Genomic DNA, 20,005 nt, shown 5'->3' with positions numbered 1-20,005 from the left:
TCCTTCAGAGTCCACCATCTTATTCTTCTTTCAGTCCTCACACTCTTTTTCTTCTTCTTCACCTCCAAAACCATCCTACAGTCTACCATCCGATGCTGTCTAGCTACTCTGTCTCCTGCCAACACCTTACAGTCCCTTTCAGGTTGCATCTCCTACATAGAACATAGTCCACCTGTGTGCACCTTCCTCCACTCTTATACGTCACCCTATGGCTATTCTTAAAATAAGTATTCACCACTGCCATTTCCATCCTTTTAGCAAAATCTACTACCATCTGCCCCTCCACATTCCTCTCATCAAGGCCATTCCTACCAATCACCTCCTCATCACCTCCTTCAGAATCACCCCTACACCATTTCTCTTTCCATCCACACCATGAAAGAACAGCCTTTAAACTCACCTCCAATGCTTGCACTGATTGTGAATTAAATTTTTTACATAAATCTAAGTCCTTGTTTTGGGAACCTTATGCCAAACCTCTCAACAGAGAGTTTCTGTATAAAATGTATTTAGGAATCCTAAAACCTTCAACCAAAGAACCCATGAGAAAACATTTGGCTAAGAATGTGTCAGACCCTGTTAGGGGTTAGGAGTTCATGCCCTAGCACTGCCAAGCTGCCCCTCTTGGGTCCTTGAGCAAGGCCTTTAATCCTCTCTGCTCCATTGGTGCTGTAGCACAGCTGACTCAAGGGACCCCAACCACCAGGCTGTGGACCGGCAGATCAGTTTTGCCGGGCCCTGCAGAAAGAATACCACCATTTGCTACTAAACTAATGCTTAATTTATTTCCTTTTTATTGACTTTTGCAGTCTGCAGAGTGTTTTATTTAAAAAAAAATACCACTTTGCCACCTTTGCACATTTGTTTCATTCAGAGTTTATTTCTATGCATGGAAATATGAACGTTTTCATTTATATGTATATAGTAATATGCATGTTATTGTGTCTCCCCCTATAAATTGTCTTGCCTGAAACTGGTCCATGGTGCTAAAAAAAAAAAAAAAAAAAAAAAATTTAATCTGTGGGGACCACTGCTTTAATATACAGTACATGCAATACGTAAGTACAGTTTCTGTTGGCATGGTGGTAGCTCAGTGGTAAAGGCTTGGTGTTACTGATTGAAAGGTTGGGGGTTCAAGCCCTGATATCAAGCTATCACTCTTGGGCCCCTGAGCATGGCCCTTAGTGCTCTGAGATGCTGTAACATGGCTGAACCAGTACTCTGACCCCAGCTTTGTAACATTGCTGGGACATGGAAAGAAAGAATTTCAAGAATTTTACTGTGCTTTAAAGTACATGTGACAAGTCATTTTTTTTCTCTTTCTACTTTCTACTCTTTCTCTTTCAGCGCATTATCCGTCTCCATACCCCCCTGTCCTTTACAGCTGCCTCTTTCAAACCAACTACCTGCATGTTTTTTCACCACATACATGAACCTCCTCTTTGGCCTTCCTCTTTTCCTCCTTCCTGGCGGCTCCATCCTCAGCATTTTCCTACCGATATACCCCATGTTCCTCCTCTGCACATGTCCAAACCATCTCAATCTCTCAATTTGTCCACAAAACTCTTTCTTTCTTTCTTTCTTTCTTTCTTTCTTTCTTTCTTTCTTTCTTTCTTTCTTTCTTTCTTTCTTTCTTTCTTTCTTTCTTTCTTTCTTTTTATTTTTCTTTCTTTCTTTCTTTCTTTCTTTCTTTCTTTCTTTCTTTCTTTCTTTCTTTCTTTCTTTCTTTCTTTCTTTGTCCATTCTGGAAAGAAAAAAATGGTTTCCACTAAGGGGCGCCACTGAGACGCGTTTTAATAAGGTTTCTTTTTTTTTTTTTCTTTCTAACAGGAAGCGCGTGTGCAGAATCACCCTGGCTTTGGATCCCGACTCTGTCACCGGAGTGGAGGCAGTTTTACCGGGGATCTCTCGGGGTAAACTAACTGTCCGTAATGATGGTTGCTTTCCGATACAATGCAGCAGCGTTGATGTTGTACTCACTCGGTAAGTGTGTTGCTTTTTAATACACACAAGTGTTTGCACGCGCTACTTTTGGTTTGCCTGCTCGTGCCTTTTTTTTTTTTTATGCATTCTGCACTTTTTCAGCAAGGAAATGCACGGGAAGTGGAGGATAACTTTTGCAAAGCGGAACAGATGACTGATTTGTTTGTTGAACGCTTTAAAAAGAGGGCAACTTCTTTTGCAATGCTTGCCATTCCTTATTACAGGAAGTAGATAAAGAAATCTTTCTGTAGGTTTGCTTAGGTTTGCAAGTTGTCATCCTGCCTTTACTGCGTTGCTGAAATGTTTATTATTGACAGCTTTTCTATAATCCAAAATTGTTTCTATTAATTATTAAATAAACAATACAATCCAACAACCCAGAGATGAATGAATTCCTGCAGTCTTGAATAACAATGTTTATCTAAACAAAGGGTTCATTGAGGGCATTTTTCTTCTTTTTTTTTTTGCATCCATCATGCAACCTAAGTCATATACTTGGCATATGCAACCACAGGATGCCACAGTATCCACAGTATGCAACCACAGGATTTTGTTAATAGTCGTGGTAGTGTATTGTTGTTAAGAGTATAGAATAATAATAACATTTCTTAATATTATAATGCATGTGAACTTGGTGCTGTTATGTGTACAGTATTCAGTTTATATAAAAAAGAGCACAACGAATACCCATGAGTAAAACTTTACTTATCGATTATTAAGTAAAGTCTGAGGCTGATTTTTAATTTTTTTTAAGACTGTTGACCCATCTTTCACATATGTAGTCAATAATGCATTTTCTTTACATCAATACAATACCTTACTGCATATTATGCAACCCAACAATATCCATATGAGATCAGTAAAATATTCTGGTTGATTGATTGATTATGTATTGTGTAGTGTCCCAATATAGTTTGCAACATCAAGATAGAGGTGCTCTGATATACTCGTAAGGCGTAGTAGTATTGATGAATGGACATTATGATTTAATGCATTTTTTGGAAAGTTTAGAAAACAAAAATGGAAACAAATTAAAACAAGAAATGCTTATTTGAACATGAGTTTATTGAACACACCATTTTCCTTTTTAGCCTTGCATTATATAGTGCATCGCTACCTGTAAATCCTGGTTTTTGTATTACTTTACATATTTACTTAAGGATGAAGGTGATACTGTTTAGTAATGCCAAATTTACAAACATCTTAAACTAATTGTAAAAATAAATATATATAATTAATATAATGAATATATTATTTCAGTAGTTGCACACTATTTTGGCATGTTCCAAAATATATGCAACCTTAGAATTTGTGTTTTTATGTAATATTTATGTATAGTATTATGTGGCAGTATTCAGTACATGTTACACTACAATCCTGTGATTGTGCACAGTTATCTTATTTAGTATGCACTTTTGTTTATTCAGTGAGCTTGTGTTTTGTTTCTATACTAATCAAAACGGAGTAAACCATACCCCACACTGGGGTTTCCAGATTGGATTGACTGTTTCCAACCCATTCACAGTTCTAGAGCGTTCCAATTAATTGTAACCGGATCCAAAGCCCAACTCTGCCAAATTATAGGCTGTTTTCCGGGTCCCACACCATTTTCCAGCCAAATGGGATTAAAATAGCCCATATGGCAGCAAAAAGCATACATGCGCTTGCTGAATTTATTACATCTAATTTATAGAATTGCAGCAAAATCTTGAAACATTCAGAGGAAGCAATTTTATGGGAACACATACTCTTGTCGTTTCAATATACACTGAAGGTAAAGAACAAGCTGTAATATTTGTAGCTGAATATGACACAAGGTAAAAAAAAAAAATCAAGGCTGCATAGGTAAGGTTTTTTTTTATTTTTTTTATGTAGTTCTCAAAGGATTGACTATGCATCTTTGCTTTGGAATCAGGATTCCATCTGGTTGCATTGGGGATCCAAGTGTGGGTGGCGTGTGAAGAAAAGTCATACTGAAACAGTGACATTCTGTATTCTGGTGTTTTCAAATTTACGTCTTGAACAGGTTGGCATTTTTCTAGTCCCTGTTTGCAACAATACCCTAGTTTGTACAAACTAAAGTAACAGGCATGATGTCCTGATATATAAGGAACAGGAATCACTGCATGACAAATGTGTTATTGAACCACACAGATAATTAATAATAAAAAAAACCTTTATTACAAAGCAGTTAATGCCTGTGGATTGTCAATGCCTGAGCCCTATATAACTGTATTTAGCTTATAGAATCATTGCTCAGTTTCATCACCTCACACTCAGGAACAAAGGTTGATAAATTATAGCTTTCCCTCTGTCTTCTGCATGCTCTTAAATACACTTAAATTACACTATATATATTGCAATGTCTATGCTTTCAGGCAAAATATATTAAATGTACACAAAATGTACCTTTTAGAGAACACCAGTGACATAAAAAGTATTAGCGAGCGAGTGGCGTTCCTCAAGGGTCACTACTCCGTCCACTTCCGGTTGCAGCAAAAATCAAATCAAAACTCCGCTCCTCACATTTAACCCATCAGCAGAATCTTTACCACATTATCTGCATTCCCTGGATCAGAACGAAAGACTGTCATGCCAAATCAAGTCTCAAAGCACAGCGTGACTGGCATACACTTTCCTGAAATCGGAGCATGCTTGTAATTGCAAAATCTCATTGCTTTAGTGTTCTGGCTACTCAGTGGTGGAATGAGCTTTTGTCTCCAATCAGAGATAAAACTCAGAATCAATGTTCAACAGAAATCGAAATAATCTTCTTAACTTTTCTTTGCAGTTACTTTCTATCAAGTGTTTAATTTTTGTAACATTAGCCTATTCTTGATACCCACAATATTAACATTGGCATTTATTTTATTTTATTTTGTTGAACCATGAAAGATAGCACCACTAATAACCATGAGTAACCATATACATATTGGTATTAAGTAGCAGTCGACTGATTTTACTGATAGCTAGGGTGGGTCTTATTTGCCGATGAACGATTAATCAACCGATAGTTTTTAAAATGAATACTAGATACAAAAAAATAAACGTAATACTTAATGTAAAATGGTCCAGAATAAAAATACAAAAAAATATTGAATCAATATGCTCAGTGAAACAAATGAGTATATTAATTAATAAATATAATTATGCAATTCATAAAATGTAAATTATAAATAAATATGTAATAGCGCTCTCTGTGCAGCATGCAGTTTTATGTGTAAAAACAAACAGCACGTGGCATCAGTGATTCTCCTTTAGAGGCCGATCTCGTAATGACAGCGGGACTCCTCAGCTACTTCAGCAATCAACTATCTGTGCCAGTTAAATGGCAAAACCGATTAATCAATTGACCTCGCTATTAAGTAAAGGCTGAGGCTGATTTATTTTAAGATGTATATTCATCTAATCTTTTATATTAGTAAAAGGACCCCCTAAATTAAAGAAAAACCTGAGTGTGTGTAATAAATATAGACAAGACTGCTTACTATCTGTCATTGATTTATCAGAATGCCTTTGGGGCAAATAGATGTAAATTGACTAAGCAAACATTATGCAACCAAAGTACAAATTACACAGAGACAAATGCTAGAAGTTTAGTGTGGTTTGAATGTGGTTTAAAAGCAGGCATACTTTTGCTACTCAAAGAAACTTGTCATGATTACGGACTTGAAACATTTGTGGAGTGTTTTGACCCAGTCTGGTGTTAGGCTGCACAAAGTGATTGAAGGCACAGGGTGATGGCTGTAGGATTAATATGTAAAGTATAGGGTGCCCTGCCAGCTACAGGAATGAGGCACAAACGGTGTAGAAAAGGTGATATATATTGGCATATACAGCATGCACATGCAAGTGCAAACACTATTTTTAAAAGCTAAATTACTTACAGAAAAAAATATGAAAGAAAAACAAATTAACTTCGCTAACCTCCTGTAAAAAAAATCTAACAAAACAGAAGAAACTCAGATCCAACACAAATGGCAGCCACATCACTATTATCGTGAACACAACCATTAAAATATATATACATATATTTATGATGACAAACTAGTGAACAGAAGCACACAAGGGACGGCACAAACTAAAAGTCAGAATGGCTTAAACCAGGCTATCACAGAACAAAATCTGAGCATAGGCAGCATGAGCACCTTATCCTGGTGTCCAATGGAGCTTTATTCGGTAACCCCTTTAGGATATCAACTTGTGGAGGCATTTATCCTTCACTTTCTAGACAAACCAAACCAAAATCTATACAGAAACAACCTCATGTGGATTGTAACAGGGGGGAAACAGGGGGGAAATGGGAAGTCATACACATTTTTTGACAAGCTGTGTTTTAGTACTAGGATGTGACCAAGGCTCAAAACTAAATATTTCAAATTAAATTGGAAAACTTTTTGTATTTTTTTACTTTTTTGTATTATGCTATGAGCGGCATTGAACCTCGGATCCAATGGTCGCGAGTTCAAATCTCAGCAACACTAAGTTGCCACTCTTGGACCCCTGAGCAATGCCCTTTACACCATCACTGCTCAGTTGTATGAATAAAATAAATGTAAGTCGCTCTGGATAAGGGCATCTGGCAAATTCGATAAATGTAAATATAAATATCAAGTTGCTTAGAAGCGCTGAGTCACCAGGGGGCCCCATACAAATGGAGGGTATTAATATACCAGCTGTTACCATGTGCCAGACTTTCACAGAAAGCCCTATTGTGGCCTGTAACTTTTGATGTCGCTTAGGGCTCTTAAAGTTCAGAAACAGCACTGCATATTTGTATCATTCTTGTTTATGCTTCTTGAAACCAGCTAGTTTAGAATCTCTGTGCTTTATACATGATTTATGTCAGTATACACAGAGGTCAAATGAAGAAAAAGAACTGTAACAAAGGCCTATCTACATTAGAGAAACGACTTTGGTCCTAACAACAGTTAAATGTCGCTTAAGCCTTAAGCACTAGAAATGCTGGCTCTTTGCTGGCTCTTTGCTGGCTCATGAATAGAGATGCATTAATTGCTACTAATTGTAGCCAATTTTCTCCATCATCATCAACTTCATCATTCACCATTTTTTTCCTCACTATTTGCTCAGACTATCCCCGGAGGCCATTTGCTGAATTGCTGTTTGTTTTTTTCCCCTCCAAGAAGTCTCAATACACCTCTTTTATTATGTATGACAGGTGGAACATTTTTTAAACGACAAATGCTTCAGCTGTACATAATACATAATTGTATACCATGACAGTTTTTTTTTTTTTATTTAGGCCTGTTGAGAGCGACACACGGGACCAAATATGTAAAGTAGGATTTAAAAGCAGTGCTCTATGTATGCTAATGCTTCACTAAACAACTACTGTTGCATCACTTGAGCAAAGATTCCTGTGTAATGGAGACCAAAAATAGCAGGTGTTTGTATATTTGCTGTTTGGAAAGAGCTCCTGAAGCTTGTCCTGGAGCAATTTTGCACCAATTTCCGATACGTCAAGCTTTGCTCATTTAACAGGTGAATAATTGATACACTGAATGAAGAGTACAGGAGAGTGGAGTAAACCGGGGTGGCATGAAATCACATTGGGTATGGGAATGTAGTTCTGGATTGCTTATCATTGCGAAGCAGAGTTTGGATTTGTCTCAGGACTTGGGGGATTTAGCCGGAGACAGCCTAGGCATTTGATAAGCGAAAGGAAACTTCAGGTTTGAGAGAAGCTAAAGAATTTAGGTGAAATCTTACTTTTATGTTTATAAGTTTATATATTCGGGAGAACTTATACCCCAAGTGAAAGGGAAGTGAGACATAGTGCTGTTTAAGTAACTGAGCACAACAGAAAGAGAAAATTCTTCCAGTTGTCTTCGAAATAATATGTATAGCTACAGGTAGGCATTTGTATCTTTTCAAAGGAATTTAACCAACAAACACATGCACACACGTGTCTACATAAATGTCATACTTTAAAAATGTTTACTTTAGCAATTATCATCAATGACTACAAGATGCAGTTTTTCATACTTAAACATTAATGAATATTTCATGCCTATAAAAAAAGCATATGTATTATGTATAATTTACATAAATGCATGTGATGGGGCATGTGCTATTTTTAGCAGATAGTGAAAAGATATAAAAATATTTTTCAGCAATAATGTTTTATACTGATATTATTGCAAAAGTAATGCTGGATCAAGGGCCGGATTAGCAATCACAATTTAGAAATGTCTGAAAATGTCTAATTATTCTAGCATCATTGAAGAGAATAGCTTTTTGAACTGAATTATTATAATTTTTTTCTGTCAGGCAACAAAGCAAATGTACCAGATGTATATTTTATAAACAATGAAATATTCATACAGATATACTTAGTATAAGTGAAAAATATATCATTGCATACAGTGCCTATAGAAAATTGTCATACTTTTGGAAATAGTTTCTTTATTTGTCATACAGCCGGAAATAAAAATACCCTTTTTTATAAAATGCTTTATTTACACATTTTGCTTCAGAACATAAATTAATGAAATTAAAAAGCAACATTTCTGAAAACAAAAAAAAAAGACGAAAAACTAGAATAACGGTCATCAGTTATTTGATTTGATACTTTATAGAGCCCCTTTTTGCTTTAATTATTGCCTAAATCTGTTTAGATATATCTATGCTAGCTTTGCACACCTAATTTGGGTAATATTGCAGTGGTCACATTCTGTGGTGAGAGGCAATGGACTACTCTCTTTAGATTTTACACAGATTTCCTATCTAATTTAAGACAAGACTCTAACTTGGCCACAGTCACCTTCCTGTTATTGCATTGTATTTTTTGGCTGCAATGTTTAGGATCATTGTTGTATTGGAAGGAAGATGTCCTGTTCAACTTAGGCTATACAGCAGAGGGACATCGGGTTTTCTTCAAGAACCTGGATGTGCTTTGCAGCATCTATTTTCTCTTCAACCCTGAATAATCGCCCCGTCCCTGCTGAATTGAAGCCATTCGATTTCCTTTTTTTCCCCCCACAAAATGCTGTCTAAAAATAAACAAACCTCTAACTTAATCATCAATATTACAGCAATGGTATATTTAATAGCTATATTTTCATCTAATTAAAGACAAAATCATTAAAATCTGAAGCTGTTATTGGACATCGCAAACGAAAATAAAAACGACTACTAAGCAAAAACGTGTTTATTCAATACAAACAAATATTTACTATTCAATACTATTATATCTTAAAATTCCAAGTGAACATCCACCATATACACAAGCAGAGAAAAGATGATGATCAGGTGATCAGGAATGTCTCTCTTCTTAGTCATGTTTACATCACTGATCCCCTCTGTCTCATCCACGTTACCCACATAATTCTTGTTGTTTTCTGCCTTGCCTGTTGTTTGCTTCGTAAACTTGTCTACGTCTGTGGTGTTTGAGAACCAGGAAATAATACACCAGTGCTAAAAACAGCAGGCAATAGAAAGTACAGATATTTAATTTAATACTTGCTGTAAAATGAACTAAGACGTGGTCTGCAGCCTGTAAAATCGTGCTCAATATTAATTATATATAATATTAATTATAACTTAATATTTTGTTGCACAGTCATTAAAGGCAATTACTGCAAACAAGTGGTTTGAATAGCCCTCTCTTGGCCCACTCTAAATGAGCAAACTGCTCCACTCATCTGAGGTTTGATTTGTCTCCTTTTTGATCTAGGGTGGGGTGGCTTTTAACAACAAATTCGTCCATGTCTATACATTTTACATGCAGGGTAATAAGAAATAGGACTTGAACAGAACAGTCAGGATATCAAGCGATACAGATCTAATTATTTATAATTGTGTTTAATAATTTATAGCACACTCCTTATTTGAAAATAGTATTATTAATTTGTTGAACAAAAACGCATTCGAGTTAAATGAACAATTCAAATTTGAGTGTCAATTTGATGGGGAGGGGAAGGAAGAGGAGGAGGTGGAGGAGGATGGTTCAAGTACAAATACTTCATAACTGTACTTATAGCAGAAAAATCTACTTACTGTAAGTATTATAGTTACTTTACTTTACTTTAAGTATTTTTCGTTACTTTAGTTTTTAGTTACTTTTAGTTTCTCATTACGCACTGTTTTCAGACCATCAACCTATTTCTCGTCATTGTGTGGCTTTATCCACCTACCACCGGTGTATATATCACACATCACGAAGGTAGGCTAGTCTATGACGCTAACACTTAGCAAGGCAGAAGGCAACAAGACGTATGGCTAATGATACAGAGGAAGTCGGTGATGGGACTTCACTGGGAACATGACTGGGAACAGAGACATTCCTGATTACCTGATCATCATCATCATCATCATCTTTTCTTTGCTTGTGTTCCATATGATGATTGTTCAACCCCTGGATACATTCATTAGATAACAAAATTAGAAATTATTTTACAGCAAAATACAGTATTAATATGATGTGAGGTCCAATTACGATCGTGACACTTAAACAGGTAGCTACTTTTTACTTAAGTCAAACTTCTTTACTATAACTTGAGTTAAAAAGTGAGTATTTTATAACATAAGTATCTGTATTACAGATGTGTAGTGAAGGATGTGTGTACTTTTGCCATCTCTGGATATTAGTGGTTTAATGATCATGAAAATGTAATGATGTTCATCATGGAAATGTGCAATTCACAATTTGAACACTAGCATTTTATTAAATATGTATAAAATATAATTGCACAGTCTCTACACCAGAGTTCTTAATCTGCAATAAACCCAGAGAGTGCAAATACAGTCTCTTCTGAAAGTATTGGAACGACAAGGTCAATTATTTTTTTGAATTGCAGTACACAGAAGACATGGATTTAAGGTCAAAAAGTGAATATTGAATCATGGATCAGAATTCTATCATTTATTTCTTGCTATTTATATCGAAATATCACTTAGAATATGTCCATTTTGTTAAACATCATTCACCTTCATTTTTAAAATGAAAAGTGCTATAGAAATAAATGTGACTTGACTTGTTTTTCAATTGATCAAATGTATTGGAACATGTGACTAACTGGTTTCATGTTGACCACATCACGTGTTAGTCAAAAGCAAGATTTGCACAGATTCACAGAAACAGAACATTTCTGATGTTTAATGTAAACATTATCTTGAGATCTTGACCTCTATCTGCATGATTCTATGCACTGTGCGATACAATTGGCTGACTGGATAACTGCATAAATGAGCAGGTGTTAAATTGGACAGTGGGTGTGTATAGAAAGAAGGCGATCAAATCATCGAATATAATCTGATCCAGTTATGTTATAAAATCCTGCTAGGATATCAGTCCAGACAGAAAGATATAACTATGCTATCATATTAACTTGATTAAATCATTTGTGACATGAAGGTGCAGTGGGTAGGTTCTCTGCACCATCAAGCCAAGCTTCTGGATTTGTTTCTGAGCTTGGGAGAAAGTGTCAAGTTTGATTTTATTCCAGGGCTTTGATAGTACTTTCACGAATTATGCTTGTATTAAAAGGCATTTTTTTTCCCCCCATTCCTCATTTCTGGTAAAAAAAAAAAAAAACCTTAGTGTATCAGTGATTTTTAGATCGATGTTTTCAGCTCCTGAGAAACAAGACATTTTCTCACTCACTGCTTGAGTTCTAGTCCATTATAATCAGTGTGATGTAGATGAAAGCGCGTTCATAGAGTGTTCATGAAGCATGTCTTCATTAAAACAGTTTGTTCTACTGAGCAGGTTAATATCCGAGATCATGTTGATAAAATCATGTTGATTAAAATTTTTTTATAATTATACTTGTAGGATATCCCTAACCCGAAGGAATTGGAAGTCGGTGCAGATATTTGGTCATTATTGTTATTAAACTGGTACAGGAAAGCACAGGAATTATTTATTTTCCTTTTGTTCTCGCTTCGTTTCTCCGTCATGCCCCCCCCCCCCCCCTCTCTCTCTCTCTTTCTTTCTTTTGACTTGGAAGAGAATGTATTTTTAGAGAATGTCTTGCAGGTGGAGCTATTCTAACCACACAGACTTCGGTTCTTTTCTTTTTTATTATAATATTCTGCACATATGGGATTTAATGTTGCGACAGTTTGACTGAACAGATGTAGCTCAACACCTCGGGTCCAGTCAGATTCCAAAATACGCATACTGAAAAAAATTAAATAAAAAGACCAATTGATGAAATGAAACCAAACTATGAACCAAATGAAAGTATCCACAATGAGGGTCACTGGTAAAAATGATCAGATAATGTCTGCAAGTCAGTGAATTCTGGAATCGCTCAGGAATTGCTTTTGTGTTCCTGAAATCTGACCCTGAATACTAAACTGGCCCATTTTCTACATGTATTTTCTACAAATTCTACATGTAACCTTTCACACAAAATAATGCCTGCTTCTTTAGAGTGACATGAAGCCAACATGAAGTTTTCTAACCCTTTATCTTTTCAGACTGTTGCTCATGCTGTGCAGCACACTCTAAGGAAAAGCTATCCGATCCCATCCTCATGCACGAGCTCACAAATGCCCATGATTGGCTAGTGTGTATGTGATTGATAGGAGAGAAAGAGTATGCTATATCTCATTTTCCCAGGGCTACTTTTGCTCCCTTGGACTCCCGGCCATGCAAAGCTATGACAATCAATATTAGGATTTTTAGTTCTATACGGCAAATGCTTTTCTGTTACACCACTTTTTCACGAGCTGAATATATATGCGATTCCTGTAAAATTCACCCCGAACAGCTGCGTTAAACCATTAATTATCTCACAGGTTCATTATACATTTTTAGATACAATACTTCTTTATTCTGACGTTAATCGGTTATCAGTGCATTACATACTGTGTGTTTGTGCACTAAAAGCCCACTGTTCTTACACTAATGGATTTGCACGACTTGTCTTTGCACTCACTCTGTGAGTGGTTTCCTTCCCACACACTGACGCTAATTAGTTGTTGGTGTTATCAAAATTCACATGCAAGTACTCTTTAGAAGAGAGATGAAAATCAACACGTCACCGTTCTGATGAGAGCAAAATGAATAGACTGATAAAGTACCATTAATGATTCACGAACGTCTGTTGCACCCGAACCCCTTCACATGTGAAGTATACGCATATTCGATTTAGTTTTAAATTAAACATCCATAGATGCAATTTAAAAGTCTCAAACCGATTCAAAGCGTATAAAATATCGCCTTTTTAAACATCATAAACATTCTGAAAGGCCACCCTACTCCCAAACACTGTGCACATAGATGAAAAATAAAACACCAAGATAAACAGGCTGCACTTTGCTGTGAGCTCGTCGCAAACCTTTCAAATATCACTTCAGAGGTATGGCATGTGAATATGTCACTCCATAAATGGGGAAGGAACTTGAAGTTGAGAAAAATACCTCAAACTGACTTTTCTGTTGTGGTGGCATTTCATGTCACAGAGGTCCCAATTTACTCAAGAAAGAATAGTTTGTGCCACAATAGCAGTGGCAGCTTGGTGGTACTGGGATTTGAAATCGCAACCTTCTGCTCATAAGTCCAACATCTTAACTTCTGCGCTGCCACCTCCACAAATTGCTCATCGATTCCTATTACATTAAAAATCAAGTTGAATTCCATAAATAAAGGCTGTTTAATATTAAACATAACACCAATAAACACATTTAGCATGCACTATGTTGAAGTAACACTTGAGCAAGGCCCTTAACCCTCTATGCTCCAGGGGACCGTAAGGGACCGGTGCTGAGAGGATTGGGCAGCAGTCGAAGGCGGGGGCCTTGACAGCCCGATCCCTGGACACGGAGAAGTATCTGGGGAATCTGCTTAGACTGCTGCCCCCGCGACCCGAATTACGGATAAGCGGGTGAAGATGTAATGAAATGAAAAATGTTGAAGTAATAATTATACTTTGCATCATCATCACACCCATATGTTTGTCCATATGGCAGAAGCTTGCTTATAAATGCAGCTGTGACCTGTTAAAAAAGAATACATTTATTTACAGTTTTAGCCCTTAACTGAATATGTTGTGAACAGTTAACTGTGTGATCTTCTGTTGACTAAAAATGGTGAAGAAAATAAAAGTTGTGATCATACGCACTGAAAATTAAAATCTCCGTCTTCAGTTCGATTCACTTAAATGTGTACAGCTTTTTTAAAAATGGACATTGTCACAATGCAGCTTTACATATAGATCAGGGGTCGGCAACCCGCGGCTCCGGAGCCGCATGCGGCTCTTTCATCCCTCTTCTGCGGCTCCCTGTGGCTTTGGAAAATAAATAATGAGTATTTAATTGAAATGTATTTTATTTTAGTTCGTTAGTTTTTAAAATGTAATTCTAAATTTGAAGATTTTGGTGATCTTGTAAAATCTAAATAAAACGTGTTAAAGTTTTTTGTCGCTCTTCATATGCGTCACAACCGCTAATGTGCGACACCCACCGGCACGCGGCTTCTTAAACTTTGGTTGACGGCACACAGAAGAGGACGGCATTTTTGGTTTGCTGCCGGTGGATAATTTATGTTCGGCGTTCTTTTCATAAATACAAGAAGGACTCAAATAGACATTGAGTATTTTACTTGAAAGTAACCTTCAACCCAATGTCTTTTTTTAAGGAGTTAAAAAAATTTTTGTTGCATGCAGAAATGTCATTTCATTCTCTCTGCAGTTCATTGATTTCATAAATGCAACACATTATGGTTTGATTATACATAGCATAAAGGCAAAAAAAAAAAAAGTTACATGTAGTGTTATTTCAATTTAAATGTCAAAAGGGTTTTGTGGCTCCAGTGTTTTCTTTTCTGTGGGACACAGGTCCAAATGGCTCCTTGTGTGGTGAAGGTTGCCGACCCCTGATATAGATTATATGCATATGGAAAGAAATAGGTTATGAACATGAGCTTCAGATGCCAAAGGGAACCCATTCTCATCTAGTTGACACCAGATATTCATTTGTTGTAAATTAATTATTGTTGAGGTTATAAGCTGTTCACTGATGGACACTTAAGTACAAAACTCTGCATGGCAATTGTACACCTTATCTACTGTAGCAAACAATTGATATAAATCACAGCACAAATCTATCTTCATGGATTCCGTAACTGGTTTCATGGTTTCATCTACAGTAATGTTATGTATCTTTAGGCTGTTCATGTAGAGCATCATCATCATCATAGTGTGTGGTTTAAACTTCAACTGTGATTTTACATTTCGGGCGTTTGGCAGACACCCTTATCCAGAGCGACTTACAACTGAGCATTTGAGGGTTAAGGGCCTTGCTCAAGGGCCCAGCAGTGGAAGCTTGGTGGTGGTGGGATTTGAACCTGTAGCCTTCTGACCCAAGTCCAACGCCTTACCCATTGAGCTACCACCTCCTGCGATCCATCAATCGACTTCTGGTTGGTTACATTGGTTAATTGGTAACATCTGGGAATTGGTAGCAAATGTTTGTCTGAAGGCACTGAGTTATATTAGCTGGCAAGATTGATGTTACGGTGGTAGAATACAGGTGTGACATTACATCATTTGTCAGCTTTGCTAGCTTGTCTGATGTTAACGATCCAGAAACAGAATTGTTTTGTTTATATAATGCCTTTAAATCTTTTATGGCCTTTGTCAGAAAACAACTTTACAGTTTTATCGTATGTTAGTCTGTAATGCTCTTATGTAGCACAGCTTTAATGTTTATTGCCAGAGGTTTCTTAGTCCTTTGACTCATCATACTAAGGTTTGGTAGATATTGGCCAAGGTTGTCTAAATTCTCTGACTCTTCCAGGATCATGCTAGTAAGTAGCAATTTATTTAATTAATATTATAAAATAAAATTGGATCCCCAGTTATGCAGTTTGTGTGTTCTCTCATTGTTAGACCAAAATGCCAGATTGAACCTACTGAAGTCACCAGCACGGTGATCATACCAAATAGTAATAATTTATTAAGCGGATTACCCACATATTTCCATCTGGGAGAAATTTACCTCAGCTTTGTCTCAGTTGAATGAATTTATCTAATTTAGATGTCTGTGATGATGTTTTCGGATTGAGCCACAAGCATGTGAGATTTGACTTTTAATTAACTTCAGATAAGCATAATATTTCTTCTCCTGGAATTGTGAGCACATTCGTGTGACTTTGCAATCTCTGCTCAATCTCTGAAGAAGACACTTTGAAAATGACTTCTTTGATTCAGGAGAAAAAAAAAATAAACAGTATCATGTGCAGGAGTGTGTCTCTTTCAACTTGTCGCTGTGTAGTAGGAACTACAGAGATATTATAGAGCTCTCTTTTCCGAGGTTCTGATTCCTGCAGGAAAACCGTACATCACTTAAGGAGTAAATCTGCAGAGTGTAGATTTGCCATGCACACATTCATCGCCTCATGCTGACAGCAAGCGACGGCGAATATCGCCCCCCTCCTCCTCCTCCTGCCCTGCATCTCCAGGGAGGGCTAGAAAAAGATTTAAAGTTTGCGACAGATGTTAGATGGACTTGGATGGGTTCCTGAAGGATGCCAAGGACATCAAGCCAAACGCTGCATTTTTAATCTGCTCTGACACACACACTCCGAAAGCCTCTTTTCAAAAATCGGACAATTCATGTCCATTCATTTAAAATGGATTTTCATCGCTGCTTTTTTAGCAAGGCGCATTTCTTGAGAGGAAACGTTCCCTCATGCTACAAAAGAACTGGATAATTTATGTATTTCACTGCACTGATAATTTCCCACTTTATTCTTAATGGAAAGCTGGTGGTTTAAAAAATAATAATATGCATATTTGCATTAATGAGCACCTGTACAATATTCAGTGCAATACAAAAGCAACAATACCGATTTTTTTTCTAATTGTATTTATTTATTTATTTTTTGAGGCATGGCACATTTCCATCAGATCTCAGAGTGACAAGAGCTCAGTCAGTGGCCATTAGTTCAATTCTCACATCACCCATCTGCTCTCCACTTCTAGACACGACATACAAAAAAAATGAAAATGCTGCAGCCAAACCTTTTTACTGTATGTAAAACAAACAGCTTGATTGCTCAATACGAATCATTTTACTTGACCAATTGTACATTAAAAAGCCTTTGTGATTACAGTTTAGTCAATAGGCCCAGTTTTTTCAGCAATATTTACATCCCTTTGGCCTCATCAGCTTATTTTTTCTGAGATGTTTATTAATTCTTTTTTTAAGTATTGCTGCTGTAAAAAATAATGAAAACTTTTGTGTTGGCCGTGGGTCAGCTTGGGTATGAATGCAGAGCAAAAACATCAGTTTAAAGCTTTTCACACATCCTGAAGAAGCTTTTACAGCTGACTATTAAAAAAATCTTTTTATATTCTGAAAATAATTTGCCATAAAGGATCGGGGCTTTGTTAGATTTTAATAGCTGTTTCTTCACTTCTCTGGGTGTTGCAATAATGGGTAAGCGAATTTTACTCCCTTGACAGAGATGAATCTTGCATCCTAAAAAGTGGCTTATGAAGTCAGTAGACTGTATACTGGAAAATAAAACCAGGGGTAAACATTTAAACTTCCCCATGGTGTTTAAAGATCCAAGTTTTTTGTGGCATGTAACGTGCTGTATTGACCAGACATGAGTCCAACATGAGTGTTTTATGAATCACAATTATATTACATTAGATTAAACAGTTAGAATTTTAGATTAGATTTAACACATTTACGCATACATAGGATGTTATGTTATGTTTTTTCCAAAAAGTGCAGGTATGAGGTAGTAAGAAGAGCTTAGCTTAATGCAATTAGCATATTGTGCAAATATAGAAGTGCATTGTGCAGGAAAATGAGGTAAAAATGTCAAATGATACATCAGACAACTTCAAAGATCAAGAAGTGCAAAGATGCAAGTAGAGAATAAGGTATAAGGCCTGTTGCATGCTATTGCAAATGACAAGGGACAAATAGAGTGCAAACATCACTAATAATGTACAGTACAGTTTTTTCTCACTCCCCCAGAGTTCAGTGTCTGGTGTACAGTTCAATGCAATTTGCAATAAATTACTGCCAGATGTTTAAATATTTATCTACTCCTAATTTGTATCTTTTGTATATTATTCAATATATACCATACTTATGATAAATGATGCCGTGACACACTTTTTTAATATTGATTAATTAATAAATCGTATTATTATCTTCGTAAAGATTTGTATGTTTCTTTTTAAAGGACAATTTCTATCTCTGGAAGCAGATTTGATCGAGTGTTTAAATAATTTTTTTAAGTGTGTAATTTTCCAGGCATTACATTAAACTATTGAGATAATTTATACATGTTTAATTTTATTTTAATGCAACATTATTGCTGAACGTCAAGACATAAGAACAAATGGTTTCCCCAGACAGTCCACCTCATAAAACTTAAATTAAAACCAGTAATCAAATTCCTGTGTAATATATGTAAACACATTAAAGTGCAATATGCAAACGTGCAATATATATTCTTTTTCTGTTTATTATTTATAACAATGTCTCCTCTGCCACAATTTCTATATACTACTTTCCACTTGCACATATTAGATCTATACATTTTGCAAATATTATTATGACTCTCACTTAAATATAATATACAGTGGTGTGAAAAATTGATTTCCTGATTTCTTTTTTTTTTGCATGTTTGTCACACTTTAATGTTTCAGATCATCAAACTTATTGAAATATTAGTAAAAGATAACACAAGTGAACACAACATGCAGTTTTTAAATGAAGGTTTTTATTATTGAAGGAAAACTAAATCCAAAAGTACATGGCTCTGTGTGGAAAAAAGTGTTTGCCCCCCTGATAAAACTGTGGTTTATCACACCTGAGTTCAATTTCTCTCGCCACACCAACACCTGATTACTGCCCCACCTGTTCACAATCAAGAAATCTCTTTAATAGGACCTGCCAGACAAAGTGAAGTAGACCAAAAGATCCTCCAAAGCTAGACATCATGCCAACATCCAAAGAAATTCAGAAACAAAATGAGAAAAAAAGTAATTGAGATCTATCAGTCTGGAAAAGGTTATAAAGCCATTTCTAAAGCTTTGGGACTCCAGTGAACCACAGTAAGTGCCATTATTCACAAATGGCAAAAACACAGAACAGTGAAGAACCTTCCCAGGAGTGGCCGACCGACCAAAATTACCTCAAGGGCTCAGTGACGACCCATCCAAGAGGTCACAGAGGACCCCACAACAACTTCCAAAGAACTGCAGGTCTCACTTGCCTCAGTTAAGGTCAGTGTTCATGACTCCACCATAAGAAAGAGACTGCGCAAAAATCGTCCCAGACGAAAACCGCTGATGAGCAAAAGAAACATAAAGACTTGTCTATTTTTTGTGAGAAAACATCTTGATGATCTCCAAGACTTTTGGGAAAAAAACTTTGTGGACTGACGAGACAAAATATAAACTTTTTGGAAGGTGCGTGTCCCATTACGTGTGGCGTAAAAGTAACACCGCATTTCAGAAAAAGAAGATCATACCAACAGTAAAATATGGTGGTGGTAGTGTGATGGTCTGGGGCTGTTCACTGCTTCAGGACCTGGAAGACTTGCTGTGATAAATGGAACCATGAATTCTGTTGTTTACCAAAAAATCCTGAAGGAGAATGTGCGGCCATCTGTTCGCGACCTTAAGCTGAAGCGAACTTGGGTTCTGCAGCAGGACAATGATCCAAAACACACCAGCAAGTCCACCTCTGAATGACTAAAGAAAAACTAAATGAAGACATTGGAGTGGCCTCGTCAAAGTCCTGACCTGAATCCTACTGAGATGATGTGGCAAACCCTACTATGTGGCTGAATTACAACAATTCTGCATAGATGAGTGGACCAAAATTCCTCTACAGAGCTGTAACAGATTGCAAGTTATCGCAAACGCTTGATTGCAGTTGTTGGTCCTAAGGGTGGCCCAACCAGTCACTAGGTTTAGGAGGCAAAAACTTTTTCACACAGGGCTATGTAGTTTTGGATTTTGTTTTCCCTCAATAATAAAAACCTTTATTTATAAACTGCATGTTGTGTTCACTTGTGTTA

The 20,005-nt window shown here is 36.5% G+C and overlaps 1 protein-coding gene across 1 annotated transcript in view; it reads left to right on the top strand.

Moving 5' to 3' along the window:
• Positions 1 to 1,820: 1,820 nt before the first annotated feature.
• b3glcta (beta 3-glucosyltransferase a) overlaps positions 1,821 to 20,005 on the top strand; it is a 182,561-nt gene continuing 164,376 nt past the window's right edge. Inside the window, exon 1 of the mRNA XM_083548013.1 lies at positions 1,821 to 1,983. Within this exon, the coding sequence (XP_083404139.1) occupies positions 1,932 to 1,983 (52 nt within the window). The 5' untranslated portion in view covers positions 1,821 to 1,931. The remainder of the gene's footprint in view (positions 1,984 to 20,005) is intronic.

This window comes from Silurus aristotelis (assembly GCF_946808225.1).
Source record: "Silurus aristotelis genome assembly, chromosome: 8".
NCBI classification, from domain to species: Eukaryota; Metazoa; Chordata; class Actinopteri; order Siluriformes; family Siluridae; genus Silurus; species Silurus aristotelis.
Note: the sequence above shows the minus strand (reverse complement) of the source record. Positions and strands in the feature narration are given on the sequence as shown.